At 51.2% G+C, this 14933-nt stretch overlaps 4 protein-coding genes across 4 annotated transcripts; 2 read left to right on the top strand and 2 right to left on the bottom strand.

Moving 5' to 3' along the window:
• Positions 1-1602: 1602 nt before the first annotated feature.
• LOC122388193 (macrophage mannose receptor 1-like) lies at positions 1603-3415 on the bottom strand. Its single transcript, XM_043379051.1, has 2 exons — positions 3171-3415; positions 1603-2353 (listed from the first exon to the last, which is right to left on the bottom strand). The coding sequence occupies exons 1-2, from the start codon at positions 3390-3392 to the stop codon at positions 2120-2122; spliced, it is 456 nt and encodes a 151-aa protein (XP_043234986.1). The 5' UTR covers positions 3393-3415; the 3' UTR covers positions 1603-2119.
• Positions 3416-3710: 295 nt separating this feature from the next.
• Positions 3711-5051, top strand: LOC122388194 (pulmonary surfactant-associated protein D-like). Its single transcript, XM_043379052.1, has 2 exons — positions 3711-3956; positions 4395-5051. Exons 1-2 carry the CDS (start codon positions 3741-3743, stop codon positions 4629-4631), a joined length of 453 nt encoding a protein of 150 aa, XP_043234987.1. The 5' UTR covers positions 3711-3740; the 3' UTR covers positions 4632-5051.
• A 1514-nt stretch (positions 5052-6565) lies between these two features.
• Positions 6566-8310, top strand: LOC122388187 (glutamate receptor ionotropic, delta-1-like). Its single transcript, XM_043379044.1, has 2 exons — positions 6566-7716; positions 8252-8310. The coding sequence occupies exons 1-2, from the start codon at positions 6566-6568 to the stop codon at positions 8262-8264; spliced, it is 1164 nt and encodes a 387-aa protein (XP_043234979.1). The 3' UTR covers positions 8265-8310.
• Positions 8311-11641: 3331 nt separating this feature from the next.
• Positions 11642-13207, bottom strand: LOC122388188 (snake venom 5'-nucleotidase-like). The gene has a single exon (XM_043379045.1). It carries the CDS (start codon positions 13205-13207, stop codon positions 11642-11644), a length of 1566 nt encoding a protein of 521 aa, XP_043234980.1.
• Positions 13208-14933: the final 1726 nt, after the last annotated feature.

The raw sequence follows: 14933 nt of genomic DNA on the forward strand, positions 1-14933 counted from the left end.
GCTGCGCTGAGCGGTGGCCGTCTCGTTTGTTGGATTCTACAGCTGGCTGGCGGAAAGCGTTACCGGCCGCCCGTCCACCGCCCGCGGGCCGGACCGAGCGATCCCGCTGGCCCTACCTGACCTGAGCCCGGCGCGATATGGGACGGGCAGACGGGGGTTCGGCTCAGCGAAGGCAGCGCCCACTGGTGCTGGGGACTTTTTTAATAGACCTACTGTACATAAAGCACTTATGCATATTCCTCAGTTCTGTCCCCGTGGTGGCCGTTTTGAAACTAACTGCAATTAAATATGTTTATTCCGCACCCATTTCATTTCAGTTGACAAGCTTTCCATTTTAATCCATTCTGCTTTCATTAACCTTCCAGGCGGTGGGGGGCATTTTTTTGCCCCCCCCCCCTTTAGTTTTTTCGATATATCTCGAGAACCGCTGCGCCGATCGTCACCAAACTTTCAGTACCCTCCTGGGAGTAGCTAGCGCACATGGTGACCAAAAATTTTTTCAAAGGCTATGGTAGGTTGGCCGCTAATGACGTCAGAGTGACGTCATTTTTGCCATTTTCGACCCCCAAAAAAAAGGTTTCGCGGGGAAGAGCTGTCAGGCCTACAGCTTTAGAGCTACAGAAAAATGTTCCAAACATAAAAGGTGTGAAATCAAGAGGGCTACAAAACTGCTATTTCAGTTTTTCGAATTTTTTTTTGATTTTGACCCTCACAAATAAAAAATATATATTTTTGAATGTAATAGCCGAAAAATCATAAGTTTTTTGAATTTCGAAAAAAAACGGAATATATGTGATAGTCCCTACCGCCTTCTATCTACATACCAAGATCGATACCTCTTTTTTGGCCAAGTTATAGCGAAAAAAAACTTTTAAAATTGATGACGTCAAATTTTCAAACTAAATTTTTAGCAATTCTAGACCTCGTAGCGCAAAACAAAGACCACCATTAGACTCCCCGTGACGAGCTGCATCGAATCGATACCCATTTTATGCAAAATATCAACTTTGAAATTTGACCTTTTTTGACCTGACCTTGACCTGACCTCCACCAGAAAGTGACCTAAACCGTACCTGATGGTCTTATAACCAATACCATTGAGTTGGAAATGAAAAACTGGCCATAAAACATGCATCGCACAACCTTAGTAAAGTTGGGTTCATGTGGTGACCCTTGGTGACCTTTGGTGACCTGACCTGTGACCTGACTTGGTATGACAAGTGACCTCTAATAGCAACATATGTACTAGACAACTGACGCCTTATCGCTGATTTTCGACAAAATGCGTTAGTACTCGGTGTTATAGCGCTTTCCCTAGAAGCCCCGTGAACGGTGAAACATTTTATCTTTGACCTGACCTGTGACGTCATCGGTGACCCCGAGGTCAATGAAATTTGGTTTTCTTCGACAAATTTGACAGGGCTATCGAACACCGTTTGAATTTTCCGGATCCGTCTAGTAGTTTCGGAGATACGAGGGGGGCCAAAAATGCCCCCCCCCCCCCCCCCACCGCGCGGAAGGTGGCTGGGAGGCCCACCGCCTGCCGGGTTGAATCGGACATGTTCTGTGTTCAGTTGGCATGCGAATGCTACAAACAACGCGTTTGCCTCGTAGGACCTCGTATTTTTAATTACATTCCTCGCCTTGAAAACATCATTTTTTACATGTTTTGCCACGACCCTCTGTTAAAAAATGCCCTTAATTCTATGAAAGCGCCGACCAATAATCACCGACAAGCCACAGCGTTTAGCGGTTGACAGTGGTCCTCAACGGATCGCGACCTAACACGCTGACAATGCAGCGGTCACAAAGGGTCATGCAGAGCACTATCAGCAGAAGTTGTCACAATACATCTGACAGCGGTCCCCAGTGGGCCTGAATATGCAATATTAGCCGGCAGTAATCCGCAGCGAACTACAGGTCATAGACCCGATCTTAGAGGGCCACAATGAAACAGTCATGGCCCATCCATGGAACAGCGTACCTCTGGACCTTCACAATCGCCAGTAAATACTGCAACAGCATATCATCGTGCCAACCACCATCCGCCACCCCCGCTCCCTCCCGGGCATGTCCCTGGCCCATCGTCATATGCAGCTACCTTAGACCCGTGGCACAGCTAGACGCGCAGGTAGCAGATGACGCTGGCGCTGCTGTCGGCGCAGCTGGCCACCTTCCACCCTCCATCGGCCCCCTCCATCAGGACGCACTCGTCGTCCCCGAAGGCAGGCTCGCCCGCGGCCCAGTTGGTGTATGTGACCGGGTCTCCCGAGGGCCACAGGAAGTCAGTGTCGTTGGAGAACCGCCACAGGCCGAGCCATACGCTGTCGGCGCCACCGGAGAGCTCCTCGAGCTGAAACCAGGGGCGGGGCGTGAGCAGGGGATGGAACAATCCTCTCAGAGCCACCAGAGAGCTCCTGGAGCTGAAATAAGGGGCGGATGTCAGCAGGGGACGGAACAATCCCCTCAGAGCCGCCGGAGAGCTCCTCGAGCAGAAGCAAAGATGGGGTGTTTGCAGAGGACGGGGCAGTCATGGGACAATCCTCTCCAGTGGCGTACGCACATACAGGACATTCCGTGCATGCCCTGTCCCTTTGGCTCATCGTCCCCGGCGCCCTCAGTGACTGGCGCCCCTCTGTCCAGTGTTGGCGCTCCTCCAGTCGATAGCGGCGCGCTTCTAGTTGATGGCGAAGCCCCTCTGTCCAGTATTGGCGCTCCTCTGGTGATAGTGGCGCCCTCCTAGACGATATGGTGGGCCGGTGGCGCCCCTTTGTCCAGTATTGGCGCCCCTCCAATCGATAGCGTCGCGCTCCTAGATGATGGTGGGTGGCGCCCCTCTGTCCAGTATGTCAGTTATGTTCGTTCCGCACGTGTACGAACATAACTGACACATTCAAGTTTCAGATATGTGACGCCCTCCTTGTTGTTGGCGCCCTCCTTGATTGGCGCCCTCTCGTCCAACGCCCTGGTCCTTCGCAAATTCCTCGGTACGCCACTGATCCTCTCGGTGCCATGGAGAAAGCTCATCGAGCTGTAATAGGGATAGGCGGCGTCAGAAGGGACAGTCCTGGCTGGTGTTGGGGTGGAGCGGACGTGTGTCTTTGAAGGGAAACATGTTTGCATTAGCACAAAGGACCTGGCGGTCGGCAGTGCTGTGTTACCGTGCTCACCGTCAGCTCATCCCTATAGCTGTAGATCTCGGGCAGCGTGGCGGCCGGCTCGAAGTCGCCGCAGAGCACCAGGGCGTCATCGGCCGTCATCGGCGGGAAGGTCTGTGTCAGCGACAGATGGCAAACGCCGGCGGCCGTTTCCACCCAGCCGGCGCCGCTGGGACACGCCGACAGCGCCGCCCTGGCGGACAGCAGCAGAAACACGGTACTCAGACGGTGCATGGCTCAGGTCTGAGGAGCGGCGCAGCAGGGTATCCGGTTTTGATGCCTTTATTTTTCCCACGGGCGGAGTCTGGGCCCAGGAGCGGACTCAGTACTGCATGGCTCCATGAAAGGAAGAGCACGATTGACACTTGTTTCAAGTGGCAGCCAGAAAGTAATGTGCATGCCTATAAATGAGTAGGCTTTTGTTGTAGCCTGATAACTTGGATAGGTATATTGTGATTTCAGTCCCTTCAACATTTTCTACACACGCCGCTGTCGAGCCCTTATCTCAGGTACGGCCTCTCCGTGCGAGTCTGAGCAGCCTGAAAACGGCGCTCCGGCCGCTCGACGCGCCACTTGTCCGCGATGGTCCGTCTGAGCTGCGCAGTTCTGCTGGTGGCCGCCAGGGCGGCGCTGTGCTGCCCCAACGAGAACTGGCTGGCGCTGGAGGACGGCTCGTGTTACCTGCCGCTGCCGCCCTCCATCCGCGACGCCACCGCCAACGACGGCATCGAGATGTGCCAGCAGCTGGAGCCGACGGCCAACTTCCCGCAGATCACCAGCGAGGAGCAGCAGGCCGAAGTAAGGAGAGGGAGGCCAGGGCAAGGTGCGAGAGAGTACGGCAGGAGATGGAGGCCAGGGTATGGAACAGGAGGGTGTGGCAGGGAGATGGAGGCCAGGGTATGGAACAGGAGGGCATGATACGGAACAGGGGGCCAGAGCAAGGCACTGGAGGGAAGAGGAGGCTATGGTAAGGAACAGGAGGCTATGTTAGAGAGTTGGAGGCCAGGGTAGTAAATGGGAGGACACGGTAGGGAGCGGATGGCTATGGTACGGAACAGGTAGCTGCGCTCGCCATGATCGGGCACGAACTCCCGAGTTGAATTAGACCGGGATCGCTGACTGCACGGCAGCTGGCGTGTTCTGTCGGTGCCGTATAATGGCTCTGGCTGTCCGTGTGACCGTTCGTGTGGCTGACCTGACTGTGTCCACGGCTGACCTAGCTGTCCCTAACGGCAGGTTCTGGAGCTGAACGGCGGCCACGAGATCTGGCTGGGTCTGCGCCGCTCCTCGACCAACAGTCCGTGGGTGTGGCCGAACGGGGACGCGGACATCTACACCAACTGGGCGCCCGATCAGCCGCGCGACGGCGAGTACAACTGTGTCACCATGGCAACCAACGGCAAGTGGTTCAACAAGTACTGCGGTGACGACAACACCCTCTCGACGGTCATCTGCTACTGCCATGACGACTGAGAGGATGCACCAGACGCGGATGGACGGGCGCTGCGCCGAGAGACCGTCAGCTGATGTGGGGTGTCGCCAACTGATGTAGGTGGGGATAGTAGTGATGTGGGTGATGTCCCTTGATGTTATTTTAGCTGGTGGGAGGCGTGCGAATATGACGGCGATGAGGAGGTACCAAAGTAAGCGTGATCGTCTTTCAGACAGCGCATAGAAGCGGTGGAAGTATGTTTGCATGCTTCGTTAATAAATATGGATAATAACAGATAAATAGATCCTCAAATAATTGTACAAATGGCATTTGCCTTGAACGTTGAAAACTGCAATTGGTAAACGGACCGGGGCCGGGTGTATATCAATTTGGACGCCGAATTCGGTGCGGAACAATATTTTGGACGATATTCGGTTTTTGTAAATATTAGTGACTAAGTATTGATTGTTTTCTCATTGACCACGTTGTCTTTTGCTACCTTCTCCAAGGCCTGTGAGAATCCAGCTTGCAGCCCTCCTCCCCCCCCCCCCTCCACAAACACACATAATTCCCGGGCAATGTCACAACATCGCCCTATAGCCATACATAGTTACTTTAATTAAATTGGGACTAATTTTTCTGCTCTCGACGAAAAACGGTGTAAGCTAGGAGCGTCAAACTTCAGGTGACTCCTTGAATATGATATTTCATTGACCGTAATGAGGAAAAAATTGTTTTGCAGTCCTGCGCAGAAGTGTTTCCAAGACATTTTGTATCCGGAACATATTTCGACAAGCTTCGGCGCCTTCCCATGATCTTAACTCTTTTTATTTCTCATTGTGCCCGAATAAATGCGCGGTTTTTTACTGTTACAAGCATCAGCAATTCGACCAAGACCCTTACCTGATCGTAAACTAGCTTGGCGTTCATAGGACGTTGAGTGAACCTATTCACAAGTTCAGCCATCCATACCATGCCGTTCATCGTCGGTACATTTCGCGCTGCTGTGACAGCGGTACTCAACGTTCCCATTGCTCCTGTTTGGACGCAGTTGCGATGGTCGCTGGCCCCCTGCCGTGGGAGCGCACCTTTCACCTGTCACAGTTGTGTTTGTGTTATATGAAGCGCAGTACACCCGACCCGACTGGAGACAAATGGGACACTCGTGGCTCTCAGAACAGAAAGGGTGCGCAAGTACCAATTCCTATATTTATCGTGTGAAGAGGCGTACGGTCATACAATAGATCGATCCATCATTAAACTGAAATGAAGGTACTTATCTAAGCACTTTGTAACGATCATCGATCAATATTGTCATTATATTTCTAAAGTAGACAAAAAACACTTACGCAATACAATGTCTTCAATTGTTACGGGATAATCTAAGAGAGGTGCTGTAACCTCGGAGTCAATTCGCTCATCTATGAACGGGTTAGGTTTCCATATTTCCTGCATTTGTCATTGGCGTTTCATAAAGAGCTGCCTTCCGCCAACACTTTATTACCTAGTTCAAGGGAAGGACTAGTCCTTAAAATGAGAATTTACCTCTTTTTGGATAAAATACTTTTCACAGCGGTAAGCATTTCTATGTACCTATCTCCATTCAGCTATCCTACCAATGCAAACTCATTACACATTTAAAATGAGTGTTGTCACGCAGCGAAGCTCATGAGCGGTGCCCATTAATACCCGCTGGCGTCACGGTCTGGCTCGCCGGGTATCGACATCGCTCAATGATGGTCGCCGTCCCTCATCAGTGAATGGTGCTCACACTTGTGCGCCGCAGCGCCGCGCTGCGGGGCGTCTGGGGCCGCGCTGTCGTCGACCGATAGTCACTCGCCATCATCGTGCGCTGGGCGGGGACTGGCGCCCCAGGGGAGGGAGGGGCGCTGGGCTGGAGACCGACGCTCGGCTGACACTTCCCCAGTCCTCCGGCGTCCGTGAGGCTGTCGGGTCGCGCCTCTCTGCTGGTCCGATGGAGCGGATCGGCAGTCTGCTCTCGGTAGGTCAGCGGTGGTCCGTGGAGCCGTTTGAAGAGAACAGCGGCCCTCCGACGGACCGGCGACCGCTCCGGCTGGCCGCCCTGCACGATCCACCGTACTTCATCGCTAACAGACTGGCCAATGACACCTTCAGCTACAGTGGGTATCTGAAAGACCTGTGGGAGATTATTGCACGCGAGCTGGACCTCCCCTACGAGATCATCCCGCTGTTCGGTGGTGGGTACGGCAGTGTGGACCCGAATGGTACCTGGACCGGCATGGTGGGTGAACTGGCCTATGGACGCGCCGACCTCGCCCTCACGGGTATCATCCACCGGCGCGACCGGGCCACAGTGGTGGATTACATTGACACCGTGGCCGTCTCACAGGACCGACCGACGTTCTACGTGCGCCGGGACGCGGCGGCGGCGCCGCGACTGTCGCTGGCAGTGTTCGACGCCCTGCTGCGGCCGCTGCACGCGCACATCTGGTGGCTGCTGCTCGCCTCACTGCTGGTGACGTCACTTGTTCTCCGTGCCACTGTGCGCTTCAACCACGCCGGCAGCGAGACGCGGCGCACAGCGCGAGAGATGAGCTGGGCCTGGTGCCTGCTGCTCAGCTTCATGACGCTGGTCAACCAGGGCTGGGCGAGGACGCCCGACTCGCTGGCAGCCAGAGTCGCAACGCTGGCCGGATGGATCCTCGGCATGCTGGTGTACTACACGTACACGGCCAACCTGATCTCGCACCTCACCGTCACCACTGTGGGCCGGCCCATCAGCAGTCTGAGGGAGTTCATAGAGCAGCCCGGCTGGACGTTCGCCATGGAGCCCGGGTACGGCATCCTCAACACGTGGAAGACGAGCAGTGACCCTTACGAGCGCGCCCTGTACGCCCGCACCGTCACCGGGGAGGGCTTCCTCGGACTTGAAGTCGGCGGGGAGGTGATGCGCCGCACCACGGAGCCCAAGATGATGACCTACATCGACATCGACAGGCTGCTGAAATTCATCGGCTCAGAGGGGTGCCAGATGGTGTCGCTTCTGGCCAACCTTCCGCCGAAAACCAACAATTACATGATTATAGCCAAAGGAAGACGGCAGTTGCGGGAAGATATTAATCACCTCATGGAACACCTGAATCAAGCGGGCATCATTTCCAAGCTTCAGAATACCTGGCTCAGTTCGGAAAGAAGCAGATGTGAATATTCTCATAGCTCAAGATCGCTATCCGTTGGGGATCTAATGGCAATACTGATTATTGTTCCCATGGCAGTAATCTTAGTGACCGTCATATTTGTGATTGAGTGGATTTTCTCACGAAAGAGGTACGAATATCATCCTCAAATGACGAAAGATATGAAACGTCAATTTGAGCAAGGGGTAAGAAGAAAGAATTTCTGGAAGAAAAGAAATCGGAGATGGTTTTCAACCAAAAGAATGCCTGATTAGAAAGCACCTGAACTGCAATGCAATTTTACAACGGCTCGCAACACGCGGTCACTAACATAGTTACAGTGATACTTTCTAAGCGAGGAATTGAGAGAAGAGAGGGAGAGAAAATAGTTGCAGAGACTAGGAAAACAACTAAATGCATTGGCAGCCAGACATCGTCCTTAAGATGCGTCGCTAAAGGTAGATAGAAATTAAATCAGTTGGTTAAGTGGTTTGCCCTATATGTGTACATATTTGAGCGTAAGGAGCTACACTGAACTGTCGAATGTTGAGTGATGCATGTCAATTGTCATATGGCCTATACAATATTGTAGATTATCTCACCGTATACCTGCTATATCTATTCACTTGCCAGAAAGTACCGATAGAAGAAGATAAATTATTGAGCGTGGTAGTTGGCAGAGGAGTGGTGGAGCAGTAAAAAAAGAGTTGTCATAATCATTGACGAAATAAAGTGTTCGGGAAAATAGCTTCGTTTTTGTAAATAGGTTTAATAGGTAAAATTCTAAAAAGAATTTAATCAAGATTTAACTATGAAATTATCGGTGGCCTATGAACAATAATCGGTGGCCTCGATGTTGATAAAGTAAGTTTTCTCTCGAAAGGTATTCTAGGGCTTTTAAACTCCTTTTGAATTTTTACAATCAGCCTAGTAGGGGAAGTTGGGGGAACGCCGAAGACTTTTTTTCTGAAGCCCGTAGCACGCAAGGTAGACAACATAAGCTATTCTTGTTGGCGTCATTCGAGAGGCCAGTCTTTTGCCTTTCAAACATACCAGGCGCATTTGATGAATTTGCATACCGTTAAGCGCACAAACTAAAAATATCAAAGAAGTGACTTTTTCGGCGTTGCCCCGGACTGCGGGGAAAGCCGAAAATGGGAGAAATGATCTACGGGGAATGCCGACATTGATGTTTTGCCATTTTATCTCAAACTTTATCCAGAATTGATCAAAGCTGACACGCGTTTTAAGAGCTTGAGGACGCGGTGCACACTGGAAGTTATAATTGTGTGATATAATAAGAACATGCCAGGTAAATCATTCCTTATAGGTAACAGGCCGTTGTGTCGGTTGAAAGTGCAATTTGTGTGACTAAAAATACGCGTTGCTATTCTACAGCAGTAAAGTCCACGTAGCGTGCTTTTAACACGTGCGTAATCGCACGTTTTCGGCATTACCCCTGACCCCAGCCTGCCATACTTTCATTTGCAGGCCCATAACTTTTCAACGTGCTGTATAAATTTCAAATAGGCAGCACACTTATGCAAAGACATGCTAAAGATTACTTGACCGAATTGGCCAGACAAACGGTAGCATAATGAGTAAGAAATGCAGCTTCAAAGGCGCATGTAGTACAAGGGAAACGTACCTTGAAAACGCTCTTGGCGCCCTCACAGTCGAAGTATTCCGAATGACGACTCGTAACAAACATGCGATAATTGTAGTCACTTAACCCGCGCGGGGCTGGGGGGGGTAAATTTTACCCCCCCTCGCGAATTTTTGCGATATCTCAAAAACGGCGGCGCGCAGCGCCGCCAAACTTTCAGTACCTTTTCTTACATCAATTTGACACGTTCCCTGAAAATTTGAGTGAAATCCGTCGGAAAATTTTTGAGAAATTGACGTTTTAGTGACGTCATGTTCGCCATTTTCGCCTCAAAAACGGCAAAAGTTCAAACGCCGCTAACATCTTCATTTTTAAAGGAATCAAGACGTAACAAAAAAGGTTATACGTAATTTTACTTTGTCTATCAAATGGCTATCTCGGTTTTTTGAAAATTTTGGATTTTGGCCTAAATTTTTTCAAAAACTGATTTTTTTGGGAAAATCATTATAAAATCCAAAATTTTGAGTCTATCGAAAAAACCGGAATATATGTCAGAGAAGTGGTCTATGTGCACCTACATACCAAATTTTAGAAGAATCGGTTCAAAAATGTGGGAGTTATTCAAAATTTTATGACGTCACGACACACAAAATTTTTGAAAAATGACTTTTTTGGAAGTTCTAGACCTCGTACGGAAACAAAAATAGCACCATTCGATTCGCCGTGAAAAACTGCATCAGATAGACACCTTTTTAGGCCTTAACAACCAACTTCAAAATTTGACCTCACTTGACCTGACCTTGACCTGACCTCGACCTGAAATTCATCCAGAGGTGGTCCATATCACTTATTGAGTGTGCCTATTGAATTCTATGAGTAAAATGACCCATAAAACATGTGTCGCACATGCCCTTTTCTATATTTTGTTTTTTGGTGACCTGACCTGACCTGACCTGACCTTGACCTTGACCTCTGAATGATATTGTATGCAACGAGTATTGTCTTGTTAGACTAAGAACACGTTTTGGGCGATCAGTCTCAGTCCATGACTCCATTCTTCGGCAACTACGGTACAAGGCCGATACTGTAGAAACTTGCAATTTGTACCCTTGACCTGACCTTGACCTTGACCTCAAACTTTAAATTAAGTACATGTTTTTAGTAGTTCGTGATGAGAGCTTTCGATTGGCGTTTGAATTTTCCAAATCGGACCATTAGTTCGGGAGATAACAGGGGGGGTAAAATTTACCCCCCCCCCCAGCCCCGCGCGTTCGGCTGGAGACCCCAGCCCCGCGCGGGTTAAGCTTCAGAGCATCACTGACAGGTGGCATCCATGTCTTATGGTTTTCGAAATATCTCGAATTTCGGCTTTGCCCCAACTCCGGCATTGCCCCAACTTCCCCTAGTTTCAAAGATGGGGGGGCTCCCCCCAGTCAACTGGATAATGGAACATACCGCAGTCGTGAGCGGGCTATCTCGCTGTCGCTTATCCTGATGCTAGCTCGTTTACAGTCGGTTACAGGCTGATCAATAAGATTTTATCAAAGGCGCGGGAGATTCTCATCCGGCGACCCGCATTGGTGTCGTGCGGTGTGAAGTGAATAGGCTGTACCGCTCAGCACTCGGGTCAAGCGGCACAGTCTACCAGTACCTGGCGGCGTCTGCCAGGGCTGAGGCAAAGGTAACCGTTGGATAGAGTCCCTATCGATCTTTTGTAAGCGACTGTAAGTCTGTATGCAGCATAAGAGCTCACACCCAAGCGCTGCGCCGTATCGGAACGTTAGTGACGCTGGCAAAACACCCTCTGGTGAATTTCTGTGCCGCCTACGGCAGCAGTGCTCCCATGGATAGCTCACTACTGACGGAAGATAAGTGGATTTACTTCCACTTCAGCTTTACCTGTGCCTTTCTCGTGTTTCGGGTCGAACCTGGTAAGTCTCCATCCATTGTTTTCCCGACTGTCTTTGTTCTAACGCATTGTTCTATCTGAATGTCGCATTGTCGAGTCTCGAGCCTCTGTTTGATCCATATACGTTTGCGTGATCAACGCTACATGTTCACTCTCCCTTTTTACTTTGGCTTTTGTTGGTGTTATTAGTTTGTCTCGTCTTTAATGCATTAGAGAGGTGAACTGAATATAAAATGCGCATACACAACTGTTGAGTTACGTCATAGAGAAAATGAACCGGAAGGAAGCTGAAGTAAATCAACCAGCAACGACTGAAGTATTACAACCGGCATCACAAGTCTATCCCGAAGCTAGACATTCCACACATCCTGACCCCACTCACATGAACACAGCTACGACCGCTCCCACCAACAGAACCGAGGCGGCGCGCAGAGCGTCCGGAGCCGCTCCCGTCTGGTCGTGGTGGTGCAGCGTCGTGAGAATGATCCTCTCCTCCCGGGGCACCGCCATCGGCGACAGCTTCCGCATCAGCTTCCGCGCCGCGTCCCGCAGCGTGATGTTGAGCGGCTCGTACTGGAGGCCGCTCTTGAACTGGGAGAACACCAGCTTTACGCACGTCTCGGAGCTGACCAGTCGGTACGTGTAGCGGTGGTTGACGGCCTTGAAGGCGGGCATCTGGCACACCGTGCAGAGCACCTTCATCAGGTGCACCGTCATCGCCTTTCCGTCGTCGGGGTCGGGCGCGATGTCGAGCCGCACCCCGGACACCTGGAGGCCCGAGTAGACGCCCGAGCGGACGGCCGCCTCCAGCAGGGAGACCAGTCGGCGACCGAGCACAGAGACGATCACCAGACGGTCGTCGAGCGGCAGCGCCACGCGCAGATCCTCCTCGTACACCAGTCCCGCCGAGATGCTCGACTGCACCACCCAGCCCTGGAAGATGACCGTGCCGGCGCGCGTCCACGCCAGAATGTCGTTCCCCTTGTACTCGGGCTGGATGGAGGCCTCCAGCATGGCGTCGGCGATGAGGGTGCCGAGCGCACACTCAGAGTCGCGACAGTGCCCCCCGCCCTCCAGCATGTAGAGGGAGCGCGCCACCAGACCGCCGAGCAGCTCGCTCTGGTTGGGTCGCAGGCGCGCCATGACCGCCTCGGCCGCGGCGTCTTTGTCACCTGTTAGCAGGCGCGGGTTGTCGCCGTCCCACTCACTGATGCCGCCGCCGGGAGCCACCTTGATCCGCAGGTAGCCGGCGTAGTGGAGCATGTTGTGCGAGGCGACGGCCAGCAGCGGCTTGCCTCCGCCAGGCCGTTCCAGTGTGGCCGGGTGCGGTCCGTGAGCCACTTCTCCGTGAGGAGAGGGACCGTTGTAGAACAGGTGGCCTGCGTTACCGGTCACCACCAGGTCAATATCCGTGAGCTCGTTGGCGATGATGGACATGTTGTCGCTAGACACCATCCAGCTGCAGTAGATGAGACCGATGATGAGACGGGCGCCCTGGCTGCGCAGGCGTTTGGCCTCCTCCTGTACCTGGCTCAGCGGTTTGGATTGAATACCCGCCGGTGGTTCGTCAACTATGAGTTCCACGGTGTTCGGCGCTAGGTAGCTGACGATACCGACTTTGACCCTGCCGACGGTGAGCATCATGCTGGCGTTGCACGGCGGTGCGCCGGCGCTGGCGTTGACCTGCGGCACGAGGCCACCGGTGCACACGAACGGGACGCCTACGAGCGCTATGTAGCGCCGCAGCGCCTCCAGGCCGCCGAGCAGCTCTGGCCTCCCGAGTGCCATCACATCGTAGCCGACCAGACTCACCAGGTCGGTGAGCAGCTCCGGAGCGGACGGGTTGTCCAGCAGCGCCGTGTTGAACTGGCCGCCGGCGTCCACCACGAGCACGGCGTCGGCGCGCGCGCGCTCCTCGCGCACCACTTGCACCAGTCGCGGCATGCCGCCGTAACAGTAGGCGCCCGCGCGGCAAGCCTTCGGAGAGGCGCCCGACTCGTCAAAGTGGGACTGAGTGTCGCTGGTGTGAATCAGGGTTACCCAGTCGCCGCCGTCCTCCGAGTAGACTTGTGGCAGCAGCGTGACGAGCACACAAACCAACAACAGATGGCGGCTTCTGGAGACTATTGCAACTACTGTCGTAACCAAAGATAACATACTGTTTGACTGTGTTACGTAACTAATAAATTAAAAAGCTTGAGCCAATAAGTTTCAAGGGGCAACCAAAAGTGCACTGACATGTGTTTCGTGTTTTGAGAACAAATGCCTCATACGGTTAAAGTAAGACGATATACGGGCTTGAAGTGCATTTTGCTTGCTTCAGGAGCAGACGTCCTCTCCAGTTCCAGGCCTCACATATATTGACTTGTGGGAATCACTCGGACACGTACATTTTAAATATATTCCACGTGCCTTGGTTTAAGTGTTGTCCACATCTAACTATGTAAGGGAAAATGTATGTATCTGCTTGATCATCGAACGTTCCAAATAACAACAAAACACAACACGGATCAAGCATTTTCATCTTCATGGAACTATGAAGTGGGGCAAAAATCATTTGCTTGCCTAAAAACGGTTCACCGGGTCACTTTCCAAGCCACGGTAATCCAAATGATTTTCTTTGGCTGCGTGTTAGATTTAGTTTAAACTGGCACCGTCGCGACGGTCAAGGCCAAATCGTAACACCTCGACGTGTGCACACTACTGCACAGGCATTAGCGTTTTATCCCCCCCCCCCTCTCCCCTAGCTCGGTTTCTTTAGGCTACATATATCAGGTGGCGAAAGGTGACAAATGCTTACGACAATACTGAAGTTATTTCGTTGGCTAGAACAAGTGGCAACTAGGACGTCCCAAAAGGGCATTTCCCCAAGCTGGACAATTTTTTTTTTCATTTTTGACGAAAAACCTGGTAGGCAGGCATTAACCCTTTTCACTGAAACGTAGAGCATGGGTCCTGGCAGCATAATTTGTTTCGCAAATTATCGCATTATCATGCTATCAATAACTGTATTTAATCTCGACAAATATGCATGGTTCCATTATAAATATTCCGCTACCTAGCTGTATTTATTTACTTGATCATTTATTTATGCAGTTATTTATTTTTATCCCGCACCGTAGACAGTGTTTCCAATTGCTCCACGTGCAAAGAGAGAAGATTATCAGATGTGGATTAACTGATTTGTTTAACGTCTAGACCAGTCTAGACCTAGGTATACTATATAGGGCCTTGGTCTAGACGATTAACAAACTGTTAAACGTCTAGTAGACATTTCGTCTAATCTGAAATATGTCGTATTTTTATATAAAATGTATTTTTAACCTTTAAGCGCCCGAAAGATATCGGTGGTACGGGATGAAATCATTAAACCGCTCGTAGGTAGAAAATATTTTAAACGTCTCGCCTATCGGCTCGACGTTTAAAACATTTGTTATACCTCCTCGCGCTTTAATATATATTCTATTGTTTATCCATCTTTTCATTCGCATATTGAGGTAGGCATTCATTTATCTATTACTGAATGAAATTTATGGGATTTTATATACTGTGACAGCCATGGGCATTGTTAAGATCATCACCATCATGCAAACTATGCGGATCAAGCTGATAAGAAATAATAAAAGAATGCGTGTTACACTATATATTAAACCGCGAGTAGGTAGAACAA

Source organism: Amphibalanus amphitrite, unplaced genomic scaffold (genome assembly GCF_019059575.1).
Source record: "Amphibalanus amphitrite isolate SeventyFive unplaced genomic scaffold, NRLGWU_Aamphi_draft 000313F_arrow, whole genome shotgun sequence".
Taxonomy (NCBI): Eukaryota; Metazoa; Arthropoda; class Thecostraca; order Balanomorpha; family Balanidae; genus Amphibalanus; species Amphibalanus amphitrite.

What these genes read in the sequence shown, in the direction of transcription:
- LOC122388193 (XM_043379051.1), bottom strand. Translation starts at nt 3,392, where the DNA reads ATGCACCGTCTGAGTACCGTGTTTCTGCTGCTGTCCGCCAGGGCGGCG. An exon ending in GCTATAGGGATGAGCTGACG is followed by an intron (nt 2,354 to 3,170) that starts GTGAGCACGGTA and finishes CCCTGGTTTCAG; the next exon opens with CTCGAGGAGCTCTCCGGTGG.
- LOC122388194 (XM_043379052.1), top strand. Translation starts at nt 3,741, where the DNA reads ATGGTCCGTCTGAGCTGCGCAGTTCTGCTGGTGGCCGCCAGGGCGGCG. An exon ending in GCGAGGAGCAGCAGGCCGAA is followed by an intron (nt 3,957 to 4,394) that starts GTAAGGAGAGGG and finishes CCCTAACGGCAG; the next exon opens with GTTCTGGAGCTGAACGGCGG.
- LOC122388187 (XM_043379044.1), top strand. Translation starts at nt 6,566, where the DNA reads ATGGAGCGGATCGGCAGTCTGCTCTCGGTAGGTCAGCGGTGGTCCGTG.
- LOC122388188 (XM_043379045.1), bottom strand. Translation starts at nt 13,207, where the DNA reads ATGCCGCGACTGGTGCAAGTGGTGCGCGAGGAGCGCGCGCGCGCCGAC.